This window comes from Brassica rapa, chromosome A03 (genome assembly GCF_000309985.2).
Source record: "Brassica rapa cultivar Chiifu-401-42 chromosome A03, CAAS_Brap_v3.01, whole genome shotgun sequence".
Lineage (NCBI taxonomy): Eukaryota > Viridiplantae > Streptophyta > Magnoliopsida > Brassicales > Brassicaceae > Brassica > Brassica rapa.
In genome coordinates this window covers 29,056,027-29,075,854 of record NC_024797.2, presented here as the reverse complement: position 1 = coordinate 29,075,854, position 19,828 = coordinate 29,056,027, and the positions used below count along the sequence as shown (strand labels likewise).

At 34.2% G+C, this 19,828-nt stretch overlaps 3 protein-coding genes, 1 long non-coding RNA gene and 1 other non-coding gene across 5 annotated transcripts; 3 read left to right on the top strand and 2 right to left on the bottom strand.

Moving 5' to 3' along the window:
- Window positions 1-174: 174 nt before the first annotated feature.
- On the bottom strand, window positions 175-4,277 carry LOC103861945. The gene has a single exon (XM_009139657.3). The coding sequence runs from the start codon at window positions 1,193-1,195 to the stop codon at window positions 404-406; it is 792 nt and encodes a 263-aa protein (XP_009137905.1). The 5' UTR covers window positions 1,196-4,277; the 3' UTR covers window positions 175-403.
- Window positions 4,278-9,262: 4,985 nt separating this feature from the next.
- Window positions 9,263-10,651, top strand: LOC103861944 (probable small nuclear ribonucleoprotein F). Its single transcript, XM_009139656.3, has 5 exons — window positions 9,263-9,522; window positions 9,744-9,831; window positions 9,936-9,973; window positions 10,094-10,158; window positions 10,395-10,651. The coding sequence occupies exons 1-5, from the start codon at window positions 9,517-9,519 to the stop codon at window positions 10,462-10,464; spliced, it is 267 nt and encodes an 88-aa protein (XP_009137904.1). The 5' UTR covers window positions 9,263-9,516; the 3' UTR covers window positions 10,465-10,651.
- Window positions 10,392-12,729, bottom strand: LOC117132484. The gene is made up of 3 exons (XR_004456061.1): window positions 12,679-12,729; window positions 11,531-11,540; window positions 10,392-10,471 (listed from the first exon to the last, which is right to left on the bottom strand). It is a non-coding gene; the product is annotated as an uncharacterized LOC117132484 (long non-coding RNA).
- On the top strand, window positions 11,227-11,418 carry MIR9569 (microRNA MIR9569). Its single transcript, NR_128630.1, has one exon. It is a non-coding gene; the product is annotated as a microRNA MIR9569 (primary transcript).
- Window positions 11,647-19,563, top strand: LOC103861943 (probable small nuclear ribonucleoprotein F). Its single transcript, XM_033286701.1, has 6 exons — window positions 11,647-11,752; window positions 11,979-12,070; window positions 12,160-12,197; window positions 12,388-12,452; window positions 12,586-19,142; window positions 19,339-19,563. The coding sequence occupies exons 2-5, from the start codon at window positions 12,058-12,060 to the stop codon at window positions 12,647-12,649; spliced, it is 180 nt and encodes a 59-aa protein (XP_033142592.1). The 5' UTR covers window positions 11,647-11,752; window positions 11,979-12,057; the 3' UTR covers window positions 12,650-19,142; window positions 19,339-19,563.
- Window positions 19,564-19,828: the final 265 nt, after the last annotated feature.

Below are 19,828 nucleotides of genomic sequence, written 5' to 3'. Positions count from 1 at the left end.
CTCAACTAGTTGCAGAGAAAAAAGTGAGGTAATAAATTTTGGTCACGTCCTTCTCGTGCCTCTTCTGATCATCACCATTCATTCTTCCCACCAACTAAACAATTAAAACTTTTGAAAATAATATCTTAAATATATATTTTTATCATTCAAACGAATGAGCTGAATACAAAAGAAAATATATAACATAAAAATGGTATATGATGAAATGTTATGGTCCAAACTATTATCGATATTGTTTCACCAAATAAATAACAATATCGAAATTCTTTCACACAAAGAAAAAACTTTACAATATGAGAATTACAAAATTTTATAAGAAATGACAATTCTCTCCTTCTCAGTCAACGGCAAAGCAAGCAACCACGAAACAACACGGACTCGTTCCTAGGGATAATACAGTAATTTACGCATGCGGAACCCAAAGCGGTGCCGTTGCAGCGACGCTTGTGGGCTCCTTGCAACTTAAGGCGTTGAGAAACCTCCAAGAAGGAGACGGTGACGTTGCTCGAGATCTCCGGTCAGGAAGAGATGGAAACATAACCGGTGGAACATTCCGGCGAGTCTTTCGACTCTTTATATTCCTCAGCTCGATCTCCGGTGGGAACTTAACTATACCAAACATGATCACATACCATCTCGGTCTTACACTCTTTCCACTTCCAGACAACACTGTTTCAGTCTTAGCCTTACCTTTTGTCAAAGAAACATTTTCTGGTGGAGGATCTGCGGTGGTTAAACGACGTGTGAGCTTGCGATCATCTAAAGAACGGCTTGTTCTCATAGGTCCGACATTGTCGCGTGCTAGGGGAGGGTTTAGCTTATTGCCTTGTATAGCAGACAAGGACTCGGATCTTGTCCGAACTCGTGGGCTGATGTGTTCAGGAGGCGAGAAGAGGGCGTTTTTGTAATTTAATGGGATGATTTTGCCTCGGTAGATAATGTTTTCTGCCGGAGAAACGTCGTAGGAAGTTGAGGTCAAGAACTCAAAAGGTTCCGTCGACGGTTCACCGTGGTCTTCAGTGGTGGTTGTGGTGGCGGTGGAACTAGGTTTGTTGTCGTTGAGCAGGGGAAGGTCACGGAGTGAGAGTGTTTCTTCTTTATCTTCTTCTTCTTCATCTTGTTCTACTTCTAGGAGATGATGTAATTGTTTTGTGAGTTTATGGATTTGGAGATTGGAATTATGTGAAGCTTCCATGTCTTTTCAGGAAATAGAGAAAGGTTGAATGAAGATTTTGAAAGTATCAAGTTTTTGTCACCACATATTTATATACATGGCCTCCTAGAGGGCTGGGTCAAATAAACTTTTTAAAGTGGCAAGTTTATTTTACGGGTTATATAATTCTTTAGGTGGTTTTATATATACATAATGTTTGTCGGTTTTGACTCGTCCAATTTTATGTGGTTATACAATTTTAATTATTTGTGAAATTTCAAATTGCTATTTTGATGCATAACTAATTGTTTATCTCGACTAATTGCTATAACACTATTTGTATCATTTGAAAACAAATTATAAGCACCTTTGTCTCCTTTTTCCTAGTTTGTTGGCTAAATATTCCCTTACAACTTTTTCTTTTGTTAAAGGGTTTTAATGCCCTTACAACTTTATACCAAATAAACTTTAGGCCTATTTAGCTAAAAATCAAAATTCAGGGTGGTAATTGCAGATGTATACAAACTTTTTAATAATTGGCGAACCATGTCAATTTTTACATGAGTTACCCATTTTCTCCTTTTGCCACACCTTCTTCGTAACGTATGGTTATCTGCTACCGGGGTTGCTGGTAAAAAAATTAATTTTTATTATAAACGCAATACACGTTGTAAAACCGGATACATTCATTTAAAAGTATGATATAAAATATTGCAACCGGATATAACTCTAAATAATTGAAGAGAGAAGAGTTGTAAGATATTTTACAAATGGTTAGGCCGATCACTTGATTAAAAAAACAGGAATGTAACGGAGCGAAGTGTTGCCGCACACGACGGAGAGGCAGAAGATCGCCGAGAGTGCAAGAATCTTCAAAAACTGACTGCGGGAGAGGATGTGCTGATGGAGCACGATTCCGGCGATGTTGATCACGGCGGAGCTGTAGGCGGCGCAGGAGAGCGTGTGCGTCATGGTCAAGAAGATCGGGTAGCGGAAGCCGTAGTAGAAGAGGAGGTACTTGTTCAGGAGAAGGACTCCAATGTTGGACCCGAACCAGGCGGCGACGCCGCCGTGAGAACGGAGGGAGATACCGTAGGGGAGGAGAAGAAGAAGGGTTTTCCATTGAAGGAGGCGGAGGAGTGTGGAGGTGTTCCGGGGATGTCGATGACTGTTGGTGTGGTGGTGACGGCGGCGTCGAACCTCTGATTGCTCATCCGCCGCGTCGTCCATGATTGAGCTTCCACCATTTTGGGTAGAAAGAGTTTTTTTTTCTTTGTCTGAGATCTGAGAATGTGGTGGTAGCAAGTAGAAGAAAGAGGGAGATGAATGTATTATCGGACGGTGGAAATTCTGATTTAGCTGTAAACGTGTTGAGTAATAAGGACACTTTATGTATTACCACAAATTGCACAGTCTCTTTACCATATACCCAATTACCTTCTATAATTTTGACATCTAGTGCAAATTCCGTAAACTTTATTTACTTCTCTGTTTTCATTGTCATAACAAAGAAAATGTATATAACGACATTTTTGTTTACATTCGAATCCCACTCTAGAATCAGAATTGCAAGTACCAACATCACCATTGATCCAAAGCATCCTTTCTATATTCGAAAATCTGTTTCCGTATATCATTTTCTATATCAAAAATAATCATATATATATATATTATCCCTAACGCATATTAAATTTACATACTTTAGAAACATATAACTTGTAAATATTTATAGTTTCTATCCTGGACAACATGCAATCTCCGAATTCATTGGTTAACTTCTGTACTCACCGATTATTGTCAGCAAACTTCAACCCAAATGTGTTAATTAGTAAATTTCTTCACACAAAAAAGAGTAAACCAAACTACTTTATTTAGCTTACGGTTGAAATTATTTGGCTATATATTATATCATAAGTAAATTTGTGTTATAATTTAATATTTTTTTATGATCTTCTTCTATTCTTTTTTCCTTTCTATTCTATATATGTTTTACGAGTCTTCGAACAGAACAATCACCGGCTAGTATATATATATATCTGACAATATGTTTTGTTAATAACAATCTTACTTGGAATTGACCCCAATATGTTATGTATTGCTAATAAATCAAAACCACCACGTGCATTTTATTATTTGTGTGGTTAATATATCATACTTATACATGAGCTAAAAAAAATTCATAGCAGATAAGATTAATGTCTATCTGATTTAGTTTTATTTCGTCTAATAAAATTGTGTGATTCATAGGTACCGTCTAGAATGATAGTGATAGATATAGACAAAAACATTTATTGATTTTTTCCCAATCTAATTTGAATTTCTATGAAACAGTGATATGATATAGAACTCTGGTTGACAATAGTTTATACTTTTCTAATGCGTAATATAACGCAACTAGTTTTCGAAGTTCAAAAATTTCTCCTGATTAGAGGCGATAGCCATCATAACATTCAGGAAATATAAATATCGTATTTGCGATTTTATAAAAATGATGTAAATGTACACATCTATGTTGTTGTTTAGGGTGGCTTAAAATCAGTTTATGTATTGTTATAAAATAACATATTGTAGAAAATGATATAGTTTCTAATTTGAGTATTTGTACTCCCTACACACAACTTCCCCCCTATTTGCACTCCATACCTTATTTCCTTTCAATTTTTTCTCCATCATTACAATTTTCCCCCAATTCAATGGTATCCCACTCTTTTCAGTATATTGAGCTAATTTGCTCTAATTTCCTATATATACTGAATTAGTTGCTTCAGATTTTTAGATATTTATTTAAAAATATATAAAACAACTCTTAAAACGTGTATATATACAAACTCGGATGTACGTACGACTTAGAATATATAGCATCTCATTCCATTAGTTTATAAGAAAGGCATGTGTAACTCATGTATTAGAAATTTTTTTCGATCAATGCATATAAGATAGTTAACAAAACACCAAATAAAGTGATTACCAATTCTCAGTAGACATAAATTTTAAATAAGAATATAAATTTATATCAAAAAGAAGAAAGTCTACACAAGAAACTGTATGAAGCATATTATTTGTAAAAGATTGTCGAGATTAGAAAAGAGGAAGACTAAGAAGACATGGTGATTTGTTACAAAATAAAGTAGGGATTTTTGCAAAATTGACCTACAACTTAAAGTCAAACACAAAACTAACCTCCTTTTTTTTTGAAAATTGGTTTTGCCCTATTCATCCCACAAGTTCATATAATTTACGAAAATGCCATCAATATATCTTTTTTTTTTTCTTTCCGAAAATGACATTTTTACTCTCTCACCCTCATCATCTTCAAGTAATTACAAGATTGCCATTGTCATCAATACCACAACCACTATGAACAACCAATTTGAAGCTCTTAATGCTCCCAAAATCGATTTACCCTTCTTCTTTTTCCATTCTTGTGAACTAAACACAACATATCTCTCACTTTCTCTCCACAATGAGCTAAAAAAACCCAAGATTTTGATTCTAAAATTTTTATGGTTCATAGAGTCATAGAAGCTAACGATTATGGGTGGGTGACTTTCGTTTGTGATTCTGTGTGCTTGGAGAAGCCTTATGCATGCTAAGGAACTTATCTCACCAATTTAAGGTATGACATCGAGTTTTTTTCCAGATCTGTTCGTCAGACGACTTACTTGGGAAGTCGTCTGGCTGTAGACGACTTACCTTTCAGTCGTCCGGCTGTAGACGACTTACCTGGAAGTCGTCTGGTCAACGCAGAGGTTATTTTTGCAATTGACTTTGAAATCTGTAACCTGAGACGACTGAAAGTTAAGTCGTCTACTATTGTTTGGTTTCAAAAAAAATTCCAAAGAACCTAGACGACTTACATTTCAGTCATCATAGGTTAGTTTTGCATTTGACTGGATAATTTCAGAAGTTTGACTTTCCCAGACGACTTACATTTCAGTCGTCTGGCGAAAATTAAAATAATAATATTTTTTTAAAAGTAGACGACTTAAAGTTAAGTCGTCATAGGTTAGTTTTGCAATTGAAAAAAAAACTTCAAGATTTAATTATACACAGACGACTTATAATTCAGTCGTCCACCAGACGACTTAATTGTAAGTCGTCCAGAACTTTTTTCTGAGATTCTGGTCAAACCTCGTAAATCCTGGACGACTTACATTTCAGTCGTCTCGTGGACGACTGAATTATAAGTCGTCTGTATATAATTAAATCTTGAAGTTTTTTTTTTCAATTGCAAAACTAACCTATGACGACTTAACTTTAAGTCGTCTACTTTTAAAAAAATATTATTATTTTAATTTTCACTAGACGACTGAAATGTAAGTCGTCCAAAAAGTCAAACTTCTGAAATAATCCAGTCAAATGCAAAACTAACCTCTGACGACTGAAATGTAAGTCGTCTAGCTTTTTTGGAGTTTTTTTTTTAACCAAACAATAGTAGACGACTTAACTTTCAGTCGTCCGAAATAACAGATTTCAAAGTCAATTGCAAAAATAACCTCTGCGTTGACCAGACGACATATAGTTTAGTCGTCTAGACAGCTTAGATTGAAGTCGTCCGCGTCTTCTCCACTAGTTTTTAAGTCTTCTACGTTAGTTTTTGAATAACTTGTATTTTTAAGAGTGATAAGTAACTTCAAGATATGTAAAACTCATATTTACAAAATATGTTCTCTCCCTTAGTTTTACTAAATTTGACTAAGTTTTTCAATGCAAACTTATAAAAAATATGATGTGCTTTGACTAGTTACTATTGTTTGTTTCCATCTATTACCAGCATTCTTGTTTATTATGATGAGAAAAAGGCCATTGGAGTTTATTATTGCATATGAGAGATCCAAAGATAAGAAAAAGGCTACTGAAGTCTATTATTTCATTGATTTGTAAATGTGTAAACACATTGTTAGCACATTTAATACATCTTGGAAAACATTATTACTGATTTTACAAAAAATTCACAACTAAAAGAGTATACATGCAATTCACAAAACAGACCACAAACAAAACTATTATAGATCATTCATCTACAAAGATAAGCTTGGATTCCACTTGAGTAGACAAGACCAGACAACTTTTAAGAAGTCCAGACGACTTCTAAGAAGTCCAGACGACTTCCAAGAAGTTCAGACGACTTTGCCAGAAGACTTTTAGGAAGTTCAGACGACTTGCAGACGACTTTACAGGAAGTCCAGACGACTTTAAGGAAGTTCAGACGACTTCCAGACGACTTCCAGACGACTTCCAGACGACTAACAAGTAAGTCATCCCAGAAGTCTTCCAGATCTGAAAAACCTGCATATTAAATCCAGATCATAAAAACCTGCATATTCAAAAACGTTCAAATGGCTTAAAAACAGAAAAAAATGAATGAAAAATTAGATAAATCTACCTTTACAGAACACACAAAAATACATATCTAAAAATAATAGATCTACCTTTAAATTAGTGGAAGATGAGTACCATCTAATTAAAAACCTGCAAAAAAAAAAGATTAGTAACAAAGACATGAGACAAAATTGAAAAATTCATATAAAGTTTGGTGTTTTCAAGTCAAAGAGATTAGAGTGGGTTTGGAGAGTTTTAGTTTGGGAAAAAAGTAAGAACTTTATACAACAAGAAGTTACCAAATGAAGAAAAATCAGACATAAGAACTTACCAAAACGCTCAGAAAAATCCAGACGACTTTCTAGAAGTCCAGACGACTTCCTAGAAGTCCAGACGACTTCCTAGAAGTCCAGACGACTTCCTAGAAGTCCAGACGACTTCCTGAAAGTCCAGACGACTTCCTGGAAGTCCAGACGACTTTGTCAGAAGACTTCCAAGAAGTCCAGACGACTTCCAGACGATTTCCAGACGACTAACAGGTAAGTCGTCCCAGAAGTCTTCCAGATCTGAAAAACCTGCACATCAAATCCAGATCTGAAAAACCTGCATATCCAAAAACGTTCAAATGACTTAAAAATAGAGAAAATGAGTGGAAGATTAGATAAATCTACATTTATAGAACACACAAAAATACATATCTAAAATTAATAGATCTACCTCTAAATTAGTGGAAGATGAGTACCACTTGATTAAAAACCTGCAAAAGAGATAGATTAGTAAGAAATACATGAGACAAAACTGAAAAATTCATATAAAGTTTGGTGTTTTCAAGTCAAAGAGATTAGAGAGAGGTTGGAGAGTTTTAGAATGATGAACATTACATTTTTGTTGCAGCCATTTGAGAGGAGGAGAGAGAATGTGTAAATTTTTCTTTATATAGGGAGACAAAAAATCCATTTAGATTAAATATTTTTGACTCAGACGACTTCCTGGACGACTTACATTTCAGTCGTCTGGTGAATAAATTAAAACAGACGACTTACATGTAAGTCGTCCAGAAGAGTTTAATATTTTTAGCGGGAAATTAAATATTTTTAGCGGGAAACTAAAATAGAAGACTTTCCAGACGACTTACAAGTAAGTCGTCTGGACGACTGAAATATACGTCGTCCGTGTAAATTATTCAACAGACGACTGAAATATAAGTCGTCCACACCCTAAACATAACCCCTAAACTTATTTATCTAATTAAACACTTCATAAAATCAAATCAAACTTGAAAAGTGTTTACTATACACAGAAATAAACACATATTGGTGAAAACTAATTTTTGAAAAAAACATTTTAGTTTTCCAAGATCTAACCCTAACAATACATACAATACTACAACATATGTTTGCCAAACTCCTAAACCAAAGAATATAATGATACACTACTTCCACTCATCTATCTTCAAAACAAATCAATTTTATCATATCTTAATTTATATCACTTAAAACTGTTTATAATTACTTGATTTTTATTTTTCACGCATCAAAATATTTTTTACAAGATTTATAAATTATTTTTAAAATAAGCTGGTACCAGACGACTGAAACTTCAGTCGTCTAGACGACTTCCAACAATTCAGACGACTCAGACGATTTACTGGGGCTATATTCGTAAAAATGGCTTCTGTTTTTTTGTTTGGTCACAAGGGGCTGAGCTGTAATTTCACTAGGCTTTTAGGTTAGTTTTGCATTTGATTCAAGTTTGGGTATAGGTTTGGGATTAAAATCAAGTTGTGGGTTAGTTTTGGCAAAAACCCCAATAAAGTAAAACAAGTGCTGAGGTATTAATCGGTGCGTGTAACTGAAGTTAGCGAGAATGTGATGCCAAACTTTCGTCGACCAACACTATTTTGTTGGTAATTACAAATAATCTTTGATAAAGTTGCAGGCGACCAAATTAGCCATAAATGGTGTAAAAGCTATCCTGATATTTTCAAATTTCCAAATATAGTTTGGACTTTTCTTAAGTATACTTTACAAACTTGAAGAAGTGGAAGAGTAATGAAAGGAAATCAATTGCCAAAGAACATAACTAAAGCAAAGCAATTAGAGCCAAAGACTCCACTTTTTCAACTTACATCAACTTACGCTGCAAGGCTCAAGTCATAATTAGGCTACTCATATCAACATTGCTTGATCACAAAGTTTGATTTGTTTTCCTTTTTTTATAACAATTCCGTATGGTGCGATGTTACTATTATCTTTAAACGCAAAAAGTATAATGATTCACACAGTTCACTTAAAAGTTTTTCTTTTTGTTCAAACAAACAAAAAGCATGGTATTGATAAACCTTTTTAATAGCATGCCGAATTTATATGCGTTTTTCTTTATGATTGTAAATGAACACTGTTTATTTAATTTTGAAACAAACATTTTTTTATTTATTTGTCATAAAATGACACATACTTTTCACTAAGTGGATACATATCAATAAAAAGAATTTAATGGGTGGTTCACCCAAATTCTTGTCATACACGTAAAACCTCGTGTTAATCATTTTGATTTGGATTAATAAATCATATTAGAATATTCTAATGGAATATAAATAATCTAAACTATTAGTTGGCTGGTCAAAGATAAAGCCGGCTAATTGTTATGTTGGTCCTATAGGAAAGCCGAAAGAAATTTTGCTATAGTGTAAAGAACAAAGTCAATGCAATTAATGGACGTTTTAATAAATCAACACACGTCTAATTCCAAAAAAAAAAAAAACAAGAAAGGTTAAAGTAGTTTCATTAGTAAAGTTTGATACATATACAGGCTTTGGACAAGCCCAACCCAATCCAAACTGTTTTGGGTTGGACACATAAACACATATAGTAATCATTAGCTGTTAATGGGCCGTAATACTCTAATCATGGGCCTCTTGAGAAATATCACAAGGCGCACACTTTTGTTCATAGAAACCGAAAAACCCTAAGCAGAGTTCGAAGCTAAGAAGACAATTTGTTTCCTCCCGTTCTTCGATTCGTCTCTTCGTTCCATCACTCATGGCTGTAAGTTTCGCTAATCTGAGCTTCGATTTCTTTTTTTTTCTTAACTTGGTTGAGCTTAAAGGTCGTAACTTTACTTGTTCAAGTAGCATTAGAACTTTCAAAAAAGCTGCGAACTTTGGTGTTTCCGAGCTCTGATTTTGTGAACCCATGATTGGTTTATCATGATTTCAATTAAAGCTTGGCTATGTAATTGATTTTGTGTATTGGTGAGGATTGTGCAGACCATACCAGTAAACCCGAAGCCGTTCTTGAACAATTTAACCGGAAAGACGGTTATCGTTAAGCTCAAATGGGGAATGGAATACAAAGGTAATTAATTATCTTTTCTCTTAACACTATGAGTGTTGATGTGATAACCAAAAGCATTGTGTCTTTAATGCTTCTTACATGAGTCCTTTGTCTTTTTTTTACAGGTTTTCTCGCCTCTGTTGACTCCTACATGAACTTGCAGGTACTTTCCTTTGGCGTTATATGTTCTGTTCGAATAGGATAGAAATCAATTTAGTTATACAGATAGGCTTATTATTTTTTCAGTTTATTAGTTTGAGTTTGGCTATACTGTTTTTTACAGCTTGGAAACACTGAAGAATACATCGATGGACAATTGACAGGGAACCTCGGAGAGATCTTGATCAGGTAATCTATAACTTCATTGTTTGTCTTGCTTCATTCTCTCAGTGTTACCACTTACTTTCGTTATTGTTTCCTGTATAAGTTAATCTGTTTTATGTTTTCAACAAAGCTGAAGTGTCATTATTAGTTGATGAGATTTAAGAACTGAACACACATTCATCATCTTAATCTCTTTTAATTGTGTAAACTTTTTTTTAGATCTCTTGGTTTTATATTTTTACTGGTTTTTGTTAAAACAGATGCAACAACGTTTTGTATGTCCGAGGTGTGCCAGAAGATGAAGAACTCGGAGATGCTGAACAAGACTAGCCTGTGCCTGTGGACTTAGAAATACCCAGTCTTGTTGTATTCTATGAGTATCTTAACCCAACTTGTGAGATTTCAGCTTTGCTTTTATTGAATCTTTTGATAACCTCACAAGCTGTTTAGATGTGTGACAAACCAAACTCCTTGTGGTTTTCTGTAAATAGAATGGAATGCGTGTCGTTTTTTACCATCGTTTTAAGGCCTCAAATTTCGGCCCAAAACATACTGGCCACATTCCGAGAAACTAATGACCCTTTTCGATTAGTGCAACTAAAACACACGTGCTACCTTAGCCATGACGAATACAGTACCGTAGAATATTTTTACAGTATAATTAATTTTTCCAGTTTTAGTTTTTTGAAATTGTGATGATATACGAAAGTCCTATGATTGAATTCTAAGGCAAACTTTACTGTACTAAAATTGTGATCTTCTCTGAAATCTGAATGTCCATGGTTGAATTGTAATGCAATCTTTTCCTTTAAAATGCATCATTATTTATTTACGAATACATACCAATACAAAACCAACTTTTTACCTAATTTCTACTTACAACCCACACCTATTCCATCGTTTATTGGTGACACATGCTTTTCTTCCACTTTCTTCAACTTCACGAAGCTTTCATTTATCATTAAAATACAACTCCTTTATGGTATATAAGTGCATGTAGCATTTTCTAAAACCGCAACCTAAATCACAGTCTCAATGCAAATGAAAATCCAAATCAGTTTTGTTCTCCTTTGCATCTCTCATTTAGTAAATCTATCTCCATTTTATCTTTCATTTCACTCACAATAAAATCATATATTGGTTTTGATAAATGAGTTATCATTGGTCTTGTGTCAAGATATACATTGTTCCGGTATATCTCGACACAGGAACAATACTAACTCATTTATCAATAAAAATGTATGATTTTATTGAAAGTGAAATGAAAGATATAATGGGAGACATATTTAAGTGTGGATGCCAAGAGTTTGTTCCTTCCAAATGGGTCCCCTGGAACTCTATGCCTGGGCATCACTAGAACTAGAAGTTCTAATGACAACATGATCATCATTGGGACTGTTTCTATGCTGGTTATAACTTTGACTATACTCTAAAACAAAACAGTGTTCATATTGTAGAACGGAACTGTTAATATATATACGTAATAGATGTGTTATTATTATTATGGTTATTTTAATAATCATTCAAATAATTTTACACTAAATATATTTGTAAGTTTTTAGCGATTTGTACTTCCTCCCACTCTTCGATTCGTCTCTTCGTTCCATCACTCATGGCTGTAAGTTTCGTTAATTTGAGCTTCGATTTCTTTTTTTTCTTTACTTGGTTGAGCTTAAAGGTTGTAACTTTACTTGTTCAAGTAGCATTAGAACTTTCAAAAAGCTTCGAACTTTGGTGTTTTCAAGCTCTGATTTTGCGAACCCATGATTGTTTTAGGGTTTTATCACGATTTCTATTAAGCTTGGCTTTGTAATTTGTTTTGTATATTGGTGAGATTTGTGCAGACCATATATACCAGTAAACCCGAAGCCGTTCTTGAACAACTTAACCGGAAAGACGGTTATCGTCAAGCTCAAATGGGGAATGGAATACAAAGGTAATTATCTTTTTTAAAACCATTATGAGTTTTGATATGATAACCAAAAGCTTGTAATGTTTCTTACATGAGTCTTATCTATTTTACAGGTTTCCTCGCCTCTGTTGACTCCTACATGAACTTGCAGGTACTTTCCTTTAGCATTTTTATGATCTGTTCGAGAATGCTAAAGTAGGATGAAGTTTTGAACAAAGATTGATGTTGTAATTAATGTTAAAAGCTAGGAGTGATAGAAATCAATTTAGTTATACAGATAGGCCTATATCATTCTTTTCAGTTTAGTAGTCATTTGAGTTTGGCCATACTGTGCTTTGCAGCTTGGAAACACTGAAGAATACATTGATGGACAATTGACAGGAAACCTCGGAGAGATCTTGATCAGGTAATCTATAACTTCATTTGTCTTGCTTCATTCGCAAAGTTAACTGAACACACATTCATCATCTTAACCTTTGTTAGTTGTGTTAACTTTCTCGGATCTCTTTGTTTTTAATTTACTACCTTTGTTCAAACAGATGCGACAACGTTTTGTACGTCCGAGGTGTGTCAGAAGATGAAGAACTCGCTGAACAAGACTAGCCTGTGCCGGTGGACTTAGAAATATCCACCAGTCTTGTTGTATTCTATGAGCATCTTAACCCAAGTTGTGAGATTTCAGCTTTTTTAGCTGTTGTTGAATCTCTTGATACCTTGATTATATGTGTTGCTTTCCCCTAATTTTTCTTAAAATTATTTTAATTTTGAGCAAAAGTGTCTACTGTTTTACTGGAAATCTACACTATAATACAAATAGAATCCGCTTTTATAATATGGAGGTAAAAGTTCGGGAACCTGGTAAAGCAGAATATTTTAGTCTGCTGAAAAATTGTCGGGGTTTACTGTTTACCAAAGTTTAAATAATGAAGTTGTTGGGTGCTCGAAGAAAAGAAACTAACAGTACGTACGCTCTCCTCCCAATTCATTTTTTTTTCTCTGCTTGCATGTTCCTATACGTTGTCTTGTATTGTCTGTTTCCAAAGCGGGCAAAGCATATTTCGGAAAAGAGTCGAAGGAAAGAATCAAAACAAAACCCCATAGACAAGAAAAATTGAAACAATTCTGAAACAGAAAACAAAAAATCGAAGGAACTAAAACATTGACCACACATAATATACGTCTGCTTCTGCCATATATAAGATACGTCAATATATGATATATCTGTACCCTCGCATTGAGGACACTGAACACCATACTCTATTGCCCACAAGTCACCTTGAAGCTTGTTCCGCAATCCTGTATGATTTTTCCACCTCCCCCAAAGCTGAACATAACCTCAGACCTTTCTCCTGTAAGAATGAAGCTCAGCTCCATGTAAATTGGTCGATGTCCAAAGTGGATATTTTGGCTCTGCTTGTCGTTGCCGTTCTCGAATCATCTCTCTCGAAGTGGCTTGTGGTTTTATAGATTAGGTTTTTAACGTTTGGCTAATCAGATTTCACCAACTCATTTACATATATACTCTCTATTTCATAATAAAATGATGTTATGGATTAAATCACAAATATTAAGAAATTTTACTTTTCCTATTAAAAAGTATAAATCAAAGAATTTAACCAATTATTTCGAAAACTTGTCAAATATAATTAGTTAAATGATTTTCAATAAAATTAAATTCCACAGATATGTTAAAACATCTTCTATTTTGAAACAACACAAATCTTCTAAAACATCAAGTATTATACATATGGAATATCTGTTATGTATTGTTAATTTTATAAAAAGAATAATTTTAAAAAGTTTAAATTTTCAGACTATACTCTAAAGTCTAAACCATGGAAAATAGGACTAACATGGGAAAGAGAAGAAATCGATACATCATCCATAATTATCTTCTCAAGTAATAACAATAAAATCATCTAACAAAGTATTATACTTTCTAACAGCGATAAAACATAACTTTTTAAAAACTAACCCGTTTATTTATTAAAATGTAGTTTTTCCCTTTCAAATGCATCAATTATATATTTCCAAACACATACCAATATAAATTTCTTCAATCTAACCCTTAAACCTTCTTTTTTTTTGTTGCTAAGACTCTAAATTTCATTAAAATGAAGAAGTAAAGTTTTAGAAAATAAAACAATAGCGAGCTTGTTGATCTGACAAAAAAAAAACAGAAGAGCAAAACTTTTAGCCATCAAGTCTTAGAGAATTGTGTGATAAATCAATTGATCCAACTTATTGATTATCTCTTCAACCCACCTATTTCATCAATTATTTCTCGTTGACCATTGAAATAATATTGATGCATTGGTAATACATGCTTCTCTTGTTCACTTTCTTCAACTTCACAAAGCTTTCATTTATTGTTAAAATACAACTCCATTCTGGTATAAAAGTGTTGCATATCTAAAACCACATCCGAAATCATTTCATTATCTCAATCCAAATGAAAAACCAATTCAGTTTCATTCACCTATGTATCTATCTCTCTTTTAGTAAAGGCTACACAAACAAAAAGCTCTGTATATCTATCTCTTAAGCATGTTAATAGGGAAAACTACTTTGAAATGTATTTTGATTCAGTTATTGTAAATCACTTTGACATGGACCCAATGCTTTCCTTGTTATCTCTAAAGGTTTATTCTACAAATCAATTAATGAAATGATAAATTCTTGAAGATATATTTGTACAATGGATGTACCTTCAATTTTTGGTGAATAATGCAACTATGTCCAAGCATATGTGGGCTATCAGTTACTCTTAAACAATAATTTGGAATTGAAATAGATTCAGAATATGAAATATGTGGAAGAAAATGAAATGTAACTTATGAAAGTTACATAATTTCACTTTTTGCCAAAAACTATATCGTCAGTCTTGTTGTCTTCTATGAGTGTTTTGGCTATACCAAGCTTCCTCGACATGTCCACTTTCTCGTGTCTTCCCACAAATACGTTTTTATTTCCTTAGCGGTTATAGTCTTTTAAGTTTCCTCTGATTAATTTGTGGTGGAGAAGACAATCAGAAGTTGGCTGCATACCATGTTGTCTCGGAGAGGCTTGAGTTTGCGGATCTTTTCTCCAAGGCAAGTCAGTCTCGACTACCAACTCGTCTCACCAACTACTCAATCCTGGTAACCAACTATTCTGAATCTGGTTTTGATGTGGACGACGTTCTCATCACCGAAGCTGCCGTCTTCGTCGATACCTTCATTGCCATTGACTTCATTGCATCTCCCCTTGATTTTGAAATGTATGGTCATGTTGAATCTAAGCCTAGCGGCAGCGACTCTACACTTAAATCAGAATGGTCGTTTTTTTCCTTTATGCTCATTACAGTTGTGGCTCGCATCATCTCTGAGATCTTTATTCTTTCGGGCTAAGGTTTTAAAATTGGCTAATAACTTTTCAATTACGGTCAGGCCGTTTTCATCTTTTAACCATACATTATCACCATTGATATTTCAAGTTTTATTATAAAAATTGCCTTTGATTACGCTCATATTTTGAAGAACTATTGAAGAGTAGTACTAAGAGTGAAGCAGTGATTTCACTTCCTTAAAGCTTCAAGTTTAGAAACAATGTCATTCAAAGGAGGAAAAGGAGATAACATATGAACCTACCCTAGCCGCTCTGTTTGGTCATTGATTTGTATGCTCTCTTTTTTAAACTATTTGAAACGTCATAAATGGTGGAAGACTCTGTAATCTACATTATCTACTAATAGTTTAACCACAATAATAATTAATGTTCACCAATAGGCTCGGGATTGGATTCTAGATAATATAGTTTGTACAAGTTTTCTTAGAACTTGTTTCTACAAGATTTTGAAAGTTACTTTATACTGTAAATTTATGATCTTTTTACCATGCAAATTTGAAAGTTGGTACAACGTATTTGTGATTTTATAAAACCATGTAAATGTTAAACAAAGATTGATGCGCGGGTTTGCTTTATATAATCAAATTGTAGTGTATTATTGTTAGCCAATATTGTCTTGATAAATGCTGTTTTTCTTATCAAACTAAATTTAAGCATATAGTGTGAGTTAGTGACTGCTTTGAATGGAAACTGTCTAATTGTTGATGTTACAATATTCAGATTTTGCAATAAAAATAGTGTGTGAATGTGTGGTTCACCATTTTATCATCCTTTGTTGTTCAATTGACTTCATCTCCTTCTTACTTAACAACCCACATAAATCCATCATGCAATACATTGCATAACTTAATATGATCTTTTTCTTATATTCATCTTCGTTGTATTCTAATCAAGGTATTTGCTTGAAATGCATTTTATCCATTAATTGTACTTTTAATAAGATGACGGATGGTTTCAAATGATGGTCCGTCTTAATTCATATCTACAGTGACTAATCCAAAATAGATGTAATTCAAAGGATACTGCTTTGAAACGTAGACGGCGGTTAGTAGATGTCCTCGTGTTTTGGGTAGTTTAGTTTCCTTGCGCTATTCCTTGGTATATCAGATTTCTCTACCAAAAGCATAAAGTGACCACTTAAAATAATTCTCCACCAAAAGAGTAAACTGCCCACTGAAGACAATTCTCATTCATCTCTTTTGATCATAAACTCATAACTCTTGTACTTCTTTAACTGCAAAGAGATTTAACAAATTATAGTATTTAAAAATACTAATGCGAGATGACGATACATTAGGGAACATAAGGAAGAACGTAAAGAGCTACTATTACCGAGAAAGTAACAAACATGAAAAAGATCATAGACCATCTTAATAAGATTAAGTGGCAATGAATGGGCCTTGTAGTCAAGTGGTAGTGGAAAGACTTGGGACACTACCACGTGGTGACAAGACTATTAGTGTAGTAAAACGTGCTACCTTAGCCATGACGAAATAATAGTTTTGAGTTATTATTTGAAATTGTTATGATATACAGTATAATCAAATTTTCCAGTCTGAGTTATTATTTGAAATTGTCATGATATACGAAGTCCTATAATTGAATTGTAAGGCAAACTTTACTGTACTGAAATCATAGTCTTGTCTGAATGTCCCATGGTTGAATTGTAATGCAATCTTTTCCTTTAAAATGCATCAATTATTTATTTCCGAATACATACCAATGCAAAACCAACGTATTAACTAACTTCTACTTGCAAGTTACAACTTACAACCCACACCTATTCTATCGTTTATTGGTGACACATGCTTTTCTTTCACTTTCTTCTACTTCACGAAGCTTTCATTTATCTCCATTCTGGTATAAAAGTGCATGTAGCAATGTAGCATTTTCTTAAACCACATCCTAAATCATTTCATTTATCTAAATCCAAATAAATTTCATTTATCTCTCTTTAAGCTGTGAGAGAATGTGGGTGATAGCTATATAGGAACAGGCATATTAGGCCTCGCGTTTGGAAACTACTCCCTTGTAGAGGAGCTCGGCTCAAGGTTTTCGCTTTGCTTCAGTCGTATACGGGAGCATCCACTCACAACTTAATACTTGGCGATGGTGCAATTACATATGGAATTCCCACCATAATTAACATCACAAAAGGTCATTAGATGTTTGAACAAAAGGTCACTGAATCAAGTTCAAATATATAATGACTCCTTGTGATGTTAATTATGGTGGGAATTCCATATGTGATTGTACCATCGCCAAGTATTAAGCTGTGAGTGGATATAGGCTCCTGTATACGCCCGAAGCAAAGCGAGAACCTTAAACCCAATTTCTCTACAAGGGAGTAGTTTCCAAACCCGAGGCCCAATATGCGAGCTGTTGAAATGACTCAATCTCAATCTCTGTTAGTTATGTGGAGTCACTGCCTTTTAAAATTTTTGGATCTCTTGGTTTAATTTACGGGCTTTGTTGTTCACACAGATGCAACAACGTTTTGTACGTCCGAGGTGTGCTGGAAGATGAAGAACTAGGAGATGCTGAACAAGACTAGCCTGTGCCTGTGGACTTAGGAATCCCCTGTCTTGTTGTATTCTATGCGCATCTTAATGTCTCTGTTTGGAGTTATAAATATTAGCTATCAGTTGAATCTCTGGTAGCAACCCGCAATTTTCCAACTCCGCGACACCAAGAAACAAAAAAACTCACTCACTTCCTTCCCTTGATGATTTTTTGGTTAACACACGACCCACAAGGTTTGTTAATGCATTGGATCTTGCTCCTTCTGAAGAATGGTCAGCCGCTTCACAGCAACAAATGACTGGATCCGCCGCGAGTTTCTCCCATCTACACTGTTTCAGAACTCTCTGTATGGGAAAAACCTCACCCGGTCATTTGTTTTTATGAATGCCGTTGACCATTCGTCAAGCCTTTTTCATTCTGTAAACGTTTCAAACATTGAAATTTCAAGTTTTATTTTTATAATTTCCTTTGATTACATTAATATGTTTTGAAGAACTATCAAAGAATAGTACTAAACGTCAAGCAGTGGTTTATAAAGCTTTTAAGTTTTTTTTTTGGCTAAAATTAAAACTTGATTTTAATCCCAAACACATACATAAACTTCAATCAAATGCAAAATATAAAACTTTAAATTGAGAAACAATGTCACTCAAAGGGGGAAAATGAGACAACATATGAACCTGCTCTAGCCGCTCTGTTTGGTCATTGATTTATATGCTCTCTTTTTGAAACTTCTCATTTCGTTTTTCTCCACCATGGTCTATAAAACATAAATGGTGGAAGACTCCTTAATGTAATAGTTTGACCAAAATAATAATTAATGTTCACCAAGAGGCTCGGGATACAATTCTAGGTGATATAGTTTGTACACAAATTTTTTTTTTTTTTTAAGAACTTGTTTGTAAGATTTTGAAAGTTAATTTACACTGTAAATTTGTGATTTTGTTTTACACCGTAAATCTGAAAGTTGGGACAACGTATTTGTGATTTTATAAAATCATGTAAATATTAAACAAAGATTGATGTTACAGTGTCAAACCTAATGCTGAAAACCGACGAGTGATAAAAAAATAATTCATTCTTTTCAGTTTAGTCACTTGAGTTTAGCTACTTTTTCGCAGCTTGGAAACACTGAAGAATACATCGATGGACAATTGACAGGAAACCTCGGAGAGATCTTGATCAGGTAATATACAACCTCTTTTGTCTTACTTCATTCTCAAAGTTACCACTTACAAAATTGAAGTGTCATTAGTTGATGAGACTTGAGAACTGGACCTGGCTGTTAACTGAACACACATTCATCATCTTAACCTCTGTTAGTTGTGTTAACCTTTTTTGGATCTCTTGGTTTTGTATTCTTACTGGTTTTGTTAAAACAGATGCAACAACGTTTTGTATGTCCGAGGTGTGCCAGAAGATGAAGAACTCGGAGACCGCTGAACAAGACTAGCCTGTGCCGGTGGACTTAGGAATCCCCTGTCTTGTTGTATTCTGAGCATCTTGACCCAACTTGTGAGATTTCAGCCTTTTTAGCTGTTGTCGAATCTTTTGATACCTTGGAACTAAAGAAAGCCACAAGCCGTTTAGTTCTTTGAGAAACCAAACCCCTTGCCGATTTTCTGTAGCTAAGATAGAATGCTTGTCGTTTCTAACCATCGTTTCCAGGTCTCAAATTGCGGCCCAAAATACATATGAGGAATCTACTGGCCACATTCAGAGAAACTAAATGACCCATTTCGATTAGTGTTAAAAACCCACGTGCTACTTTAGCCATGACGAATACAGTATTGTAGAATAGTTAGACCACCTCCATCGGTGGTTCCAAGGAGGGGTTCTAAAGTGAAAAAGCAAAAAAAATAAATCAAAAAT